We start from the raw sequence: 12,804 nt of genomic DNA on the forward strand, positions 1-12,804 counted from the left end.
AGTCATGGGCAGCATTTGTAAAGCTTTGAGTGTAAACAGTCTGTACAGCACCAGGTGGAACACACCAACATGTTTATGCGTCAGCACAAGGTCCACGTGGCTGTTTCCTCAGCGTTCCCTCATCATCAATTTTTTTTGCAGCATTTGTTGCGGTGTTATCTTTTCCCACCCTTTGTGCAATATTACTTTAGTCCCAAAGGTATGCTGACACGAGGTGAGCCAAGAACACGGAAAACTATCATTTACCTAGCATAACTTTCCTTTTCTGGCTCTCCCTCATACAAGTGTTCCTTTCCTGGTATCCATCACAAGTCTAAATATGCAACATTTAGGGAGAGGGGGAAGTGAGGACATATTGCTACTGAGAGTTTGATCTGAGGGGTCAGAAAGCAAAGTGGACACGAGGGAGATCCATGAAACAAAAAAAAAAAAAATCACAGAAAGTAAAAAAAATTTTTTTTAAATGTCTGTTCTATACACACACACAGTTTATCACCTGTAGAAATGGCAGCCTGGACAAGTGTACTCAGCCTCATTATTAGGAAATGTATGTATACACATGTAATAACCTTCTCAAAAGTCTACACTTGCCACAGTTTAATAACTCATAACTACCTAAAAGGACTAGCACGTTAACTAGAGAAAATGTCAAGTATAAATAACATTTCTTTTCTTACCAATTCTTCACATCTCTTCTGCTTCTTCTTTACCTCTTGTTCTAAGATTTCACATTCTTTACGCTTTCTTCTAAGTTCAACTTCCTTAAAAAACAAGGAAAAAAAAAAAACCTATGTATGCAAATAAAGCAGATCAGGTTTGGACTAATGTTTGTATTTTACAGAGATTAAGATGAGCAAACAAGTTTCAATATGTAGCCAAAATAGCAGACATGTGATGACATTATGCCATACAAAACTTTCAGGTACAAAGCAACTATTGTGTGTGTGTGTGTAATCTTTCTACCTACTAGACTCACCTGTGCTTCCCATGACATTCCCCCCCTTCCTGCTGCCAACCACTGTTAATACATTTCCATATATGTTATGCAATGAAAATATGTAAAGCTCTTACGTGTCACAAGGACCATCTCACTATAATCCATTCTGGACATGCTTTTGAAGTTACCCCATAAATAGCAATTAAATATGGAGTAACTAGTGCTACTTAAAAGCTTGTCGGACCAAGTGAATAAAAAGTAAAAAAAGTAATTAAACACACAGCATTAAAAACTGTCAGTATATGTTGTATTACATGTTGTTCATATTTACAGTCACTATGGGATTCCTTTTCTGTATTCCGCAAAAATCCTGCTTGATCCTGATATTCACTGTCCCTCCCTTCTTTGTCTGTATCCCCCCTGCAGCCTAACATTATGTTGACCATTCATTGCCACCTCTACTGAGCATGATCCAGTTTCATGTCCATTCTAAGATGTTCATTTCCTCCTTTTTCTTATCTGTGCAGCCCATGTTACTCTAGAGTCACACATGTGGGTGTATATACTCTGGATAAATGACAGCTCACTCCCTTGCTTCTCCTCCATGCCCACTAAGCAGCTAAGTACAATGGGGACAGGATATTACAGGTTGATTGATGGAGGCATCACCTCCCTCTAATTCTAAGTGCAAACAGTAGACAAAGGTTGGAGGGGCATAAAACAGGCTGTGATTGGCAGAACCTAGATAGCCCAGACCTAGTTTTTGCACAAAAAAATATTTGAGCTCAAATACATATTTGTATAATTATTTACAACATATACTTGATGTTATAGGTTTTGAAGGCTGTCTTTTTTTTGGGAACATGTGACTGGCAGCAGAGGCTCCTCTTGTCGATGTTACAGATTGGCTGGGAAAGAGCTGGGTCACATGACAGCTGTATATCACTTATGAGATTGAACTTCCCAAATTCATATATCAATTTGGGAGGAATACTCAAAACTATGTATGGCGCAAAAAAGGACATAGGTTACCAACATGATCCCAATGGTAAAGTATGGTGAAAGGAACATTATGATTTGGACTTGCTTCGCTGTCTCGGGGCCTGGAACACTTGCCATCATCAAAAGCAAAATGAATACCCAAGTTTATATGAGAAATAGAGAAAAAAAAAGCGCCACAAACTAAATAGAACAAAAGCTGCACTCCTAACCAAAGAAAAAGGTAAAAATGTGAATAAATCAAAGAGTGCGCTAAATATAAATAAATACAAAAATTATTAGTTTAAAATAATGATGTCCGTGATAGAAAAAATGTTATATAAAAGTCCATCCACCATAAAATAATTAAACAGTTCTGAAATCTTGTATAAATCAAACACCGTGCAAAAAAAAATCCACCACCGAATGAAATGGGTACACTCACCAGAGCTCCATGCTGACCAGATTATAAATCAGCAAAGATAGCGTTTGCTCTGGGAGCGATGATCAGCAGAAGTAATCCAAACTGGGAGCAATATACTGCAAGCAGCCAGTCAGCACAATATGGAATAGCCTTTAACAGCAGGTAGTCATCATGTCTCTATACCATAGATCATGTTCGGGGAATCAAAAAAGGAAATCATGGTGCAGTACGTTTAAAACCAAAATGTTTTATTAAAACGTCAGAAATGCACTCACAAACAGGGTGTCTAGCCGACACCAGCAATGACAGCCTCAAGAAAACAGGGACGAGCCTCGCTCACCGCGATATCACAGCCAACAGTCTACGAGGAGCGTCCAGACGTCACATCCAAAAGAAGCCCCGACCTACTAGTTTTGTCATCCAACGTCCTCACGGGGCTGCAGGCATCATTCTGGTATAACCACTTGAAGAACGTCGTGAGGACGTCGGATGACGAAACTAGTAAGTCGGGGCTTCTTTTGTGCTGACTGGCTGCTTGCAGTATATTGCTCCCAGTTTGGATTACTTCTGCTGATCATCTCCCCCAGACCATACGCTATCTTTGCTGATTTATAATTTGGTCAGCATGGAGCTCTGGTGAGTGTACCCATTTCATTCGGTGGTGGATTTTTTTTGCACGGTATTTGATTTATACAAGATTTCAGAACTGTTTAATTACTTTGTTATGGTGGATGGACTTTTATATAAAATTTTTTCTATCACGGACATCATTATTTTAAACTAATAATTTTTGTATTTACTTATATTTAGCGCACTCTTTGAATACCCAAGTTTACCCCAATATTCTACAGGATTATGTCAGGGTGGCTGTCCACCAGCTGAAGCTTCTTAGAAGTTGGGTGATGCAGCAGGACAAGGCACCTAAGAATCTAAGTAAATCCGCCACAGACTGGCTTCAGAAAAAGAAAATGTGCCTTTTGGAGTGACTCAGTCACAGCTCAGACTTTAACCCCCATAGAGAAGATGTGAAATGACCTCAAGAGAGCCGGTTACACCAGACATTCTATATAGTAAATGTTTCTGAGCTGAAGCACTTTTGTAAAGAGGAATGGTCAAAAATTCCTCCTAAACAGTGTGCAGGTCTGATCCAGAGGTACCAAAAGCCCCTGCGTGAAGCCACTGCTGCCAAAAGAGGTTCAACCAGCTATTACTTCCAAGGGTTTACTTTTTCCTCTGGCACAGTAAATGTTTAATGGATGTCTTCGATAAAGATATGAGAAATTAAAATTTTGTGTGTGTTATCAGGTTAATCACATTGGGGAAGATTTGCTAAAACCCGAGCACTTAGAATCTGGTGCGGCTGTGCATGGTAGTTAGTTGGCTTCTAACTTCAACTTGTTCAATTAAGCTTTACCAATGAAACCTGGAAGCTGACTGATTTCCATGCAAAGCTGCACCAGGATATTGCACGCTCCAATTTCAGTAAATCTCCCCCATTGTGTTTATCTATTGTTGTGACTTACGGTAGATGAGGATTAGATCAGATTTAATAGCAAATTACTGCAGAAAACCAGTTAATTTCAAGGGGTTCACATCCCTTTTCTTGCCACTTTATGTGGTTCTCTCTCACATATGTTCTTAATCAAACTGGTCATTGTGGTCACCATGTAAAAAAAAAAAAAAAATGTGTAACCTTGCAACAAGCTTTGACAAATCATTACAGAAAAGATAATAGTGCAAAAACAAATACAGATTGCCAATAAAGAGTGAGAAAGGGGTCCCTCTAGGAATAAATAGGGAAATAGGAGACCCTCTATGAACTAATTATTTGGAGTACTATCCCCTTATATTACATATGTATCAACAGGAATGTCTTGTGAGTGATGTTTGATTATTTTATGTGATTTAGCAAAAATATACACTGCTCAAAAAAATTAAAGGAACACTTTTTAAACAGAGTACAGCATCAAGCCAATTAAACTCCTGGGATATTGATCTGGTCAGTTAAGTAGCAGAGGGGGTTGTTAATCAGTTTCAGTTGCTTTGGTGTTAATGAAATTAACAACAGGTGCACTAGATGGGCACCAGTTAGACTACCCCCAAAACAGGAACGATTTTACAGGTGGAGGCCACAGACATCTCTTTCTTTCTACTCATCTTTTCTGACCGTTTTTCACTAGTTTTGCATTTGGCTAGGGTAAGCGTCACTATTGGTAGCATGAGGCGATACCTGGACCCTACAGAGGTTGTACAGGCAGTCCAACTCCTCCGAGATGGCACATCAATATGTGCCATTGCCATAAGCTTTGTGGTGTCTCCCAGCACAGTCTCAAGAGCATGGAAGAGATTCCAGGAGACAAGCAGTTACTCTAGGAGAGCTGGACAGGGCCGAAGAAGGTCCTTAACCCATCAGCATGACCAGTATCTGCTCCTTTGTGCAAGAAGGAACAGGATGAGCACTGCCAGAGCCCTACAAAATGATCTCCAGCAGGCCACTGGTGTGGATGTCTCCGACCAATCAAACAGACTTCATGAGGGTGGCCTGAGGGCCCGACGAGCTCTAGTGGACTCTGTGCTCAATGCTTAGCACCATAGAGCTTGATTGGCATGTCCGCCACTGGTGCCCTGTGTTTTTCACAGATGAGAGCAGTTTCACCCTGAGCACATGTAACAGACGTGAAAGGGTCTGGAGAAGCCATGGAGAATGTTATGCTGCCTGTAACATCATTCAGCATGACAGTTTTGGTGGTAGGTCAGTGATGGTCTGGGAAGGCATATCCATGGAGGGACACAAAGGCTAGGCAATGGCACCCTGACTGCCATTAGGTATCGGGATGAAATCCATGGACCCATTGTCAGACCCTACGCTTGTGAGTTTGTCTTGGTGCACGACAATGCTTGACTTCATGTGGCAAGAGTATGCAGACAGTTCCTGGAGGATGAAGGAATTGATACCATTGAATGGCCCCCGCCTGACCTAAATCCAGTAGAACACCTGGGATATCATTCTTCAGTCCATTTGATGCTGCCAGGTTACACCTCAGACTGTCCAGGAGCTAAGTGATGCCCTGGTCCAGATCTGGGAGGAAATACCCCAGGACACCATCCGTTGTCTCATTAGGAGCATGGCTTGACATTCTCAGGCATGCATACAAGCACGTGGGGGCCATACAATCTACTTTGTATAATTTTAAGATGTTGCAATGAAATTTCAGCAACATGGAGTAGCCTGCTGCATCATTTTTTCACTTTGATTTTCAAGGTGTCTTTAAATTCAGTCCTCTGTAGGTTGATAATCCTACACATTACCCAATCCACATCAGTATAGATATCCAGCATGATATTATTCCCTATTGAGATCTATGTTTTGAAAGTGTTCCCTTAATTTTTTTGGAGCAGTGTAGTTAACATCTGCAATCACATTTTCAAGAGCTGTGGTATTATCCCATCAATACTTACAAACCACAAGGAAACTCAAGGGAAGCTTTAACAGCAAAAAAAAAAAAAAAAAAAAAAAAATCAATAAAGCTCATTGCGAATTTAAACAGTAGGTATACTGTTTAGCTTGTGACCGAATCATATGATTATGAATGGATATTGTTTGCCTTTATATTTCTATGTTTAACACTGTCCTATATGTCAAGCAAAAGCTGACTTTCTCAGATCAATGTAGTACTGTCAGAACACCAGACACCCATTGAGGAGGCACAGTTGAAGATGATCATAAAGTTTTTCTATAGCAACAATTTTTATTTCCAACATAATAGTTGTGTTTTAAGCAACAAAAAACAAGACTTAGTATACTCTATTATTCTACATGATTTATATAAAGCCAACAGTTTGTACAGCACTCCACAATAAAAGAGACAGTACACCTACAACCCAACACAAGAGGGCCCTGCCTCTGATAGCTTACAATCTAACAGGAAGGAACAAGTGGTACAAAAAAGGTAGCAACTGTGAGGGATGAGCTGACGAAATAGTTAAAAGTTCAGTAGTTAGGTGATGGCGGGATAGGCTTCTCTGAAGAGATGAGTTTTCAGAGATCGCCTAAAGGTGAACAGAATAGGAGATACCGTAGCTGGACTGATTGAGGTAGGGAATTCTAGAGAACATAAGAGGATCTGGAGATGTCCTTGAGGTGAGCAAGAAAAAAAGGAGACAAGAAAGCTAGAGAGCAGGAGGTCTTGGGAGGAGTGGAGAAGAAAGTTTTGGGTAATATTTGGAGACAACTGACAATGTAGCTTTGAACAGAGTTGTGGATTGCTTTGTATGTTGTTGAATTTTGAATTTTACTCGTTTGATGCTCAGAGGCCAGTGGGGGGATTGGCAGATAAAGAACAGTTTGTAAGGTAGATAACCTGGCAGCAGAATTCATCATCGACTGAAGAAGATAGCCTGTGTAGAGTTAGGCCAATGAGAAGAGTTGCAATAGTCGAGGCAAGAGATAACCTGAGAGTGAATGGGAAGCTGGGGTTTCATTGATTAAGATGGGGTTCTAAAATTTATGTTAACAGCTAGAACTTTTCCTGCTGGAAACTTCATCTATACATGGGTATTTTTTTCCTACCAACCACAATTTTGGACAAATCTGAAAATAAACACATCTTTTTCATCAGGTATGATGAAATTAAATTTTTTGTCAAACAATCTTGCAGCAATATATAAAACACATTCATTCAGAGAATGAATTTTCTCTCGCCTAGCTTGTGGGCTGAACAAAACAAATCAAAAAGTGTATGACTAGCTTTACTTGCAGTGTTTTTCCCTTCTACAAATTTTGTATTCAATTGCAATGTGCCTTTGAACTTGCTAGAAAACAGGACTACTGCACAGTCAATTCACTAGCACATTTACAGTTCTCCCTGTAAAGATATACACTATATTGCCAAAAGTATTGCAGTCTCTGCTCTAATTCATCTCAAAAGTGTTCTATCGGGTTGAGGTCAGGACTCTCTGCAGGACAGTCAACTTCTTCCTCCCCAAACTCGCGCAACCATGTCTTTATGGACCTTGCTTTGTGCACTGGTGCGCAGTCATGTTGGAACAGGAAGAGGCCAAACTGTTCCCACAAAGTTGAGAGCATGAAATTGTCCAAAATGTCTTGGTATGCTAATGCCTTAAGAATTCCCTTCACTGGAACTAAGGGGCCAAGCCCAACCCCTGAAAAACAACCCCACACCATAATCCCCCCTCCACTAAACTTTACACTTGGCACAATGCAGTCAGGCAAGTACTGTTCTCCTGGCAAACGCCAAACCTAGACACGTCTATCCGATTGCCAGACAGAGAAGCATGATTAGTCACTCCAGAGAACATGTCTCCCCTGCTTTAGAGTCCAGTGGGGGGGGTGTTTTACACCATTGAATCCAACGCCTTGCATTGCACTTGGTAATGTAAGGCTTGAATGCAGCTGCTTGGCCATGGAAACCCATTCCATGAAGCTCTCTACGCACAGTTGTTGTGCTAATCTGAAGGCCACATGAACTTTGGAGGTCTGCAGACAGTTGCCAACATCTGCGCATTGGGCGCTTCAGCATGCGCTGATCCCACTCTGTCATTTTACGTTGCTTACCACTTTATGGATGAGTTTCTGTTGTTCCCAGTTGCTTTCACTTTGTTATAATACTACTAATGCAGGCCATAGATGGGTCGAAAATCGGCCGATTTTTCGGCCGAAAATAAAATCGTCTGATTTTCGGATCGTTAGTGGGCTATTTGTTCGGCCGTTTTTCGGTATTTTGGCTGTTTTTTTTAATCGGGAAAGTTGGAAAAAATCGGCCGATCGGCCGATTTTCGCGGCAATAATGGGCTAATCGGCCGATTTTTTACCGATAAAAATCTGCGCATGAGCAGTGACCTGCAAGAGGAAGACAAAAAGAAGAAGAAGAGGATGAAGAAGAAGAAGAGGATGATGATGAAAAAGAAGAAGAAGAGGATGATGATGAAAAAGAAGAAGTAGAAGAAGATGATGATGAAAAAGAAGAAGTAGAAGTAGAAGAAGATGATGACGAAGAAGTAGAAGAAGATGATGACGAAGAAGTAGAAGAAGATGATGACGAAGAAGTAGAAGAAGATGATGACGAAGAAGTAGAAGTAGAGGAAGAAGAGGATGATGACGAAGAAGAGGATGATGAAGAAAAAGAAGAAGAAGAGGATGATGACGAAGAAGTAGAAGAAGAAGAGGATGATGAAGAAGAAGAAGAAGAAGAAGAAGAAGGATGATGAAGTAGAAGAAGTGGATGATGAAGAAGAAGAAGTAGAAGAGGAAGAAGAGGAAGAAGAGGAAGAAGAAGAAAAGGAAGAAGAGGATGATGATGATGAAGAAAAGGAAGAAGAGGATGATGATGATGAAGAAAAGGAAGAAGAGGATGATGAAGAAGAAGTAGAAGTAGAAGTAGAGGTAGAGGTAGAGGAAGAGGAAGATGATGAAGAAAAAGAAGAAGAGGATGATGATGATGAAGAAGAAGAAGAGGGTGATGATGAAGAGGAAGAAGAGGATGATGATGATGAAGTAGAAGAAGAAGAGGATGATGAAGTAGAAGAAAAGGAAGAAGAAGAAGAAGAAGAAGAAGAAGAGGATGATGAAGAAAAGGAAGAAGAGGATGATGATGATGATGATGATGAAGAAAAGGAAGAAGAGGATGATGATGATGAAGAAAAGGAAGAAGAGGATGATGATGATGAAGAAAAGGAAGAAGAGGATGATGATGAAGGAGAAGTAGAAGTAGAGGTAGAGGAAGAGGAAGAAGAGGAAGAGGAAGAAGAGGAAGAAGAAGATGATGATGATGATGATGAAAAAGAAGATGAGGATGATGATGAAAAAGAAGAAGAGGATGATGATGAAGAAGAGGATGATGATGAAGAAGAGGATGATGATGATGAAGAAGTAGAAGAAGAAGAGGATGATGATGAAGAAGGAGAAGAAGAAGAGGATGATGATGAAGTAGAAGAAGAAGAGGATGATGAAGAAGTAGAAGAAGAAGATGATGAAGAAGTAGAAGAAGAAGATGATGAAGAAGTAGAAGAAGAAGATGATGAAGAAGAAGAAGAAGAAGAAGAAGAGGATGATGATGAAGAAGGAGAAGAAGAAGAAGAGGATGATGAAGAAGAAGAAGGATGATGATGAAGAAGGAGAAGAAGAAGGATGAAAAATAAAAGGAATTCCAGTCCGGCAAAAAGTGTCTCTGCAGAGAGCTCTGCTATTTCTTTGACATTTACAGAGCTTGCAACAATGTATCTATTTGTTTCCGAATAAAAACATCTGTATCCTAAATGGATACAAATAGATACATTGTTGCAACCTCTGTAAATGTCAAGGAACTGTCAAAGAAATAGCAGAGCTCTCTGCAGGGACACTTTTTGCCGGCTGTAGACAGGATGAAAATCGGCCGATTTTTTTTTACCATTGATGGTAACGTCGGCCACTTGAACGACCGATTTTTCGTTTTTTAAAAGAAAAATCTGCCGTTTTTTGACCCATCTATGGCCTGCATAAGAGTTGACTGTGGAAAATTTAGCAGCAAGGAAATTTCATGGATGGACTTATTGCACAGGTGGCAACTTATCATGGTACCACACTTGAACTCACTGAGCTCCTGAGAGCAACCCATTCTTTCATCAATCTTTGTAGAAGCAGTCTGTAAGCCTAGGTGCTTGATTTTATACACCTGTGACCATGGAGGTGATTAGAACACCTGAATCTAATGATTTGGAAGGATGTCCAAATACTTTTGGCAATATAGTGTATGTTGAACCAGTGCATATCTGGCAAGTATGATTTCATATAAATATAGGTATATATGTACTGTATGTTTCGTATATATGGGCCTCTAATACTGCAAGCGGCCGAACCAGATTTATGTTTTATACAATCTAAATATTTTCCATACAAGGCCAACTCTAAGGCATAGAGCATTAAGCCCAAATGTGTTAAATGAAATGGGTAATACAGTTCAATTTGATCCCAGATTTCTCCTAAATAATAAGACACTGGACTAGTAATATAAGGCCCCAAGTACACTGAGCATTTAGCCTCAATGCACGAGGCTCCAGTGCTTCGGTGTGACCAGGAGGCACACGTGTGTCATCCAACCCCGTTTCAGGCACCCTGTTGAACAGGGCTGGATGGTGCACAGTTTGGTAATTATGTTTGGGGCAGTGTGGGCCCAGGGATGAATGCCCGGAATGCAAAGAGTGGGCATTCTGGACATTAATCCCAGGAATCATACTACTCTAAACATTAATACCACTTGGTGCACCATCCAGCCCTGTCAAACCACAGTAGTTCTCGGTCTCTCATTAACTTTTACAGGCTGCTGGCAGCAGGGATGGACCGCACACCTATACCTTTCATTAGCACCTAAATGATGGAGCTTCAATGTCCAGTGTGCATGAGGCCTTACAATAAACTATATAAATTACAGCTTCTTCCCACACTTCAAAGGAATACTGTTTAGACAGCGGTTATTAGTGAAACCCTAGTAGATGGTAGATGCAAACAAGGTAGATATAGTCTTACAGTTCATCTGGAATTTTCTCTGTAAGGCAGTGTTTCTCAGTATGCAAGGATGGTGAGGGTATAGGGATTTAGGACAAAAAAAAAACAAAAAACTAAGATTAGAATGTATATATCTACTCTTGATAATCTGTATGGGGGTCTGGATTGATCTCCACTGATCAGATTCAGACCCCCAAGAAGAAAAAGTGAAATTGAAAAAATGGAAAAAATTAAAAGTGTAAATAAATATAAAAATCTAAATATTTTTAAAAATTGTCCGCTGAAAGTAGGTGACCTTCTTTAACCATGTCACAGTAAGTAATGGTGAGGACTGCCCTTGGAGCATCCGTACGAGAAAAAGCACATGCAACATAATTTAAAAAGTGCTGTAGACATGCTGTACAATGCAAGACATAAAAAACGTGTTGCAGCCATGCGCATCGGCCTGCAATATGTGAAAGAGTATTGCAGTCATGCACTTGACAGGCCCTAAGCTTCAACCCCATAGGGAAAATAACTAGAGACCCCTAGTGCCCTCCTAGGCACTTGGGATCCAATAAAACTGTTGCAGTGCTAGTCCACCAAGTGCAAAGACCAATGTTAAAACACCAGAGATTTAAAGGATAAACCTTTAGGGAGAGACTGAGTACACACGCCAAGCTCCATAAAAAAAGAAGGGCAGCCCCTAACTTACTACAGTGGTGGTCAGAGGGACATTCTGTGGCTCACAGTCAACACCACCAAGTATCAAAAAACATCAATGCAGAACCATTAGTGAAGTATACCACATCTTGTGTATCTCGTGTATGTGGTGTCAAAGCGTCCTGTAGGTAACTCACATAGTACACTAGCAGTACACTAGCTGACCTAGGGAGAGCATCAAAGCAATATTCAGTGCCTGAGGAGTTACGTTACAGGCTGTCCTCGCAGCTACGTTTTTACAGGGTCTGCGTACGGCCTCCAAGGCGGTTCTGAGGACCAACCAATCCAGAAAAGTGCATGCATGAGAGAGAGAGAGAGGGGGGGGCGAGAGGGGGGGCACGAGAGAGGGGGGGCGAGAGAGAGAGAGGGGGCGAGAGAGAGAGAGGGGGGCGAGAGAGAGAGGGGGGCGAGAGAGAGAGGGGGGCGAGAGAGAGAGGGGGCGAGAGAGAGAGAGAGAGGGGGGGCGAGAGAGAGAGAGAGGGGGGGGGCGAGAGAGAGAGAGAGGGGGGGGGGCGAGAGAGAGAGAGAGGGGGGGGGCGAGAGAGAGAGAGGGGGGATGTGAGAGAGAGAGGGGGGTGCGAGAGAGAGGGGGTGAGAGAAGGGGGTGACAGAGAGAAGGGGGTGACAGAGAGAAGGGGGTGACAGAGAGAGAGGGGGCGACAGAGAGAGAGGGGGCGACAGAGAGAGAGGGGGCGACAGAGAGAGAGGGGGCGACAGAGAGAGAGGGGGCGACAGAGAGAGAGGGGGCGACAGAGAGAGAGGGGGGGGCGAGAGAGAGGGGGTGAGAGAGGGGGTGAGAGAGGGGGTGAGAGAGGGGGAGAGGGAGAGGGAGAGAGAGAGGGGGTACGAGAGAGGGGGTACGAGAGAGGGGGTACGAGAGAGGGGGTACGAGAGAGGGGGTACGAGAGAGGGGGTACGAGAGAGGGGGTACGAGAGAGGGGGTACGAGAGAGGGGGTACGCGAGAGGGGGGACGAGAGAGCGCGAGAGGGGGGACGAGAGAGCGCGAGAGGGGGGACGAGAGAGCGCGAGAGGGGGGACGAGAGAGCGCGAGAGGGGGGACGAGAGAGCGCGAGAGGGGGGACGAGAGAGCGCGAGAGGGGGGACGAGAGAGCGCGAGAGGGGGGACGAGAGAGCGCGAGAGGGGGGACGAGTGAGCGCGAGAGGGGGGATGAGTGAGCGCGAGAGGGGGGATGAGTGAGCGCGAGAGGGGGGATGAGTGAGCGAGAGAGGGGGGATGAGTGAGCGAGAGAGGGGGGATGAGT

The 12,804-nt window shown here is 42.6% G+C and overlaps 1 protein-coding gene across 11 annotated transcripts in view; it reads right to left on the reverse strand.

Annotated features, from left to right (window-relative positions):
* TSPOAP1 (TSPO associated protein 1) overlaps positions 1-12,804 on the reverse strand; it is a 188,740-nt gene that overhangs the window by 90,881 nt on the left and 85,055 nt on the right. For all 11 annotated transcript variants that reach the window (XM_089657078.1, XM_089657071.1, XM_089657041.1 and 8 more), the window contains one exon: positions 678-761. In XM_089657078.1, the coding sequence (XP_089513204.1) occupies positions 678-761 (84 nt within the window). The remainder of the gene's footprint in view (positions 1-677; positions 762-12,804) is intronic.

Source organism: Staurois parvus, unplaced genomic scaffold, assembly GCF_062004578.1.
Source record: "Staurois parvus isolate SC_StPar_1 unplaced genomic scaffold, SC_StPar_1.0 ptg000029l, whole genome shotgun sequence".
NCBI classification, from domain to species: Eukaryota; Metazoa; Chordata; class Amphibia; order Anura; family Ranidae; genus Staurois; species Staurois parvus.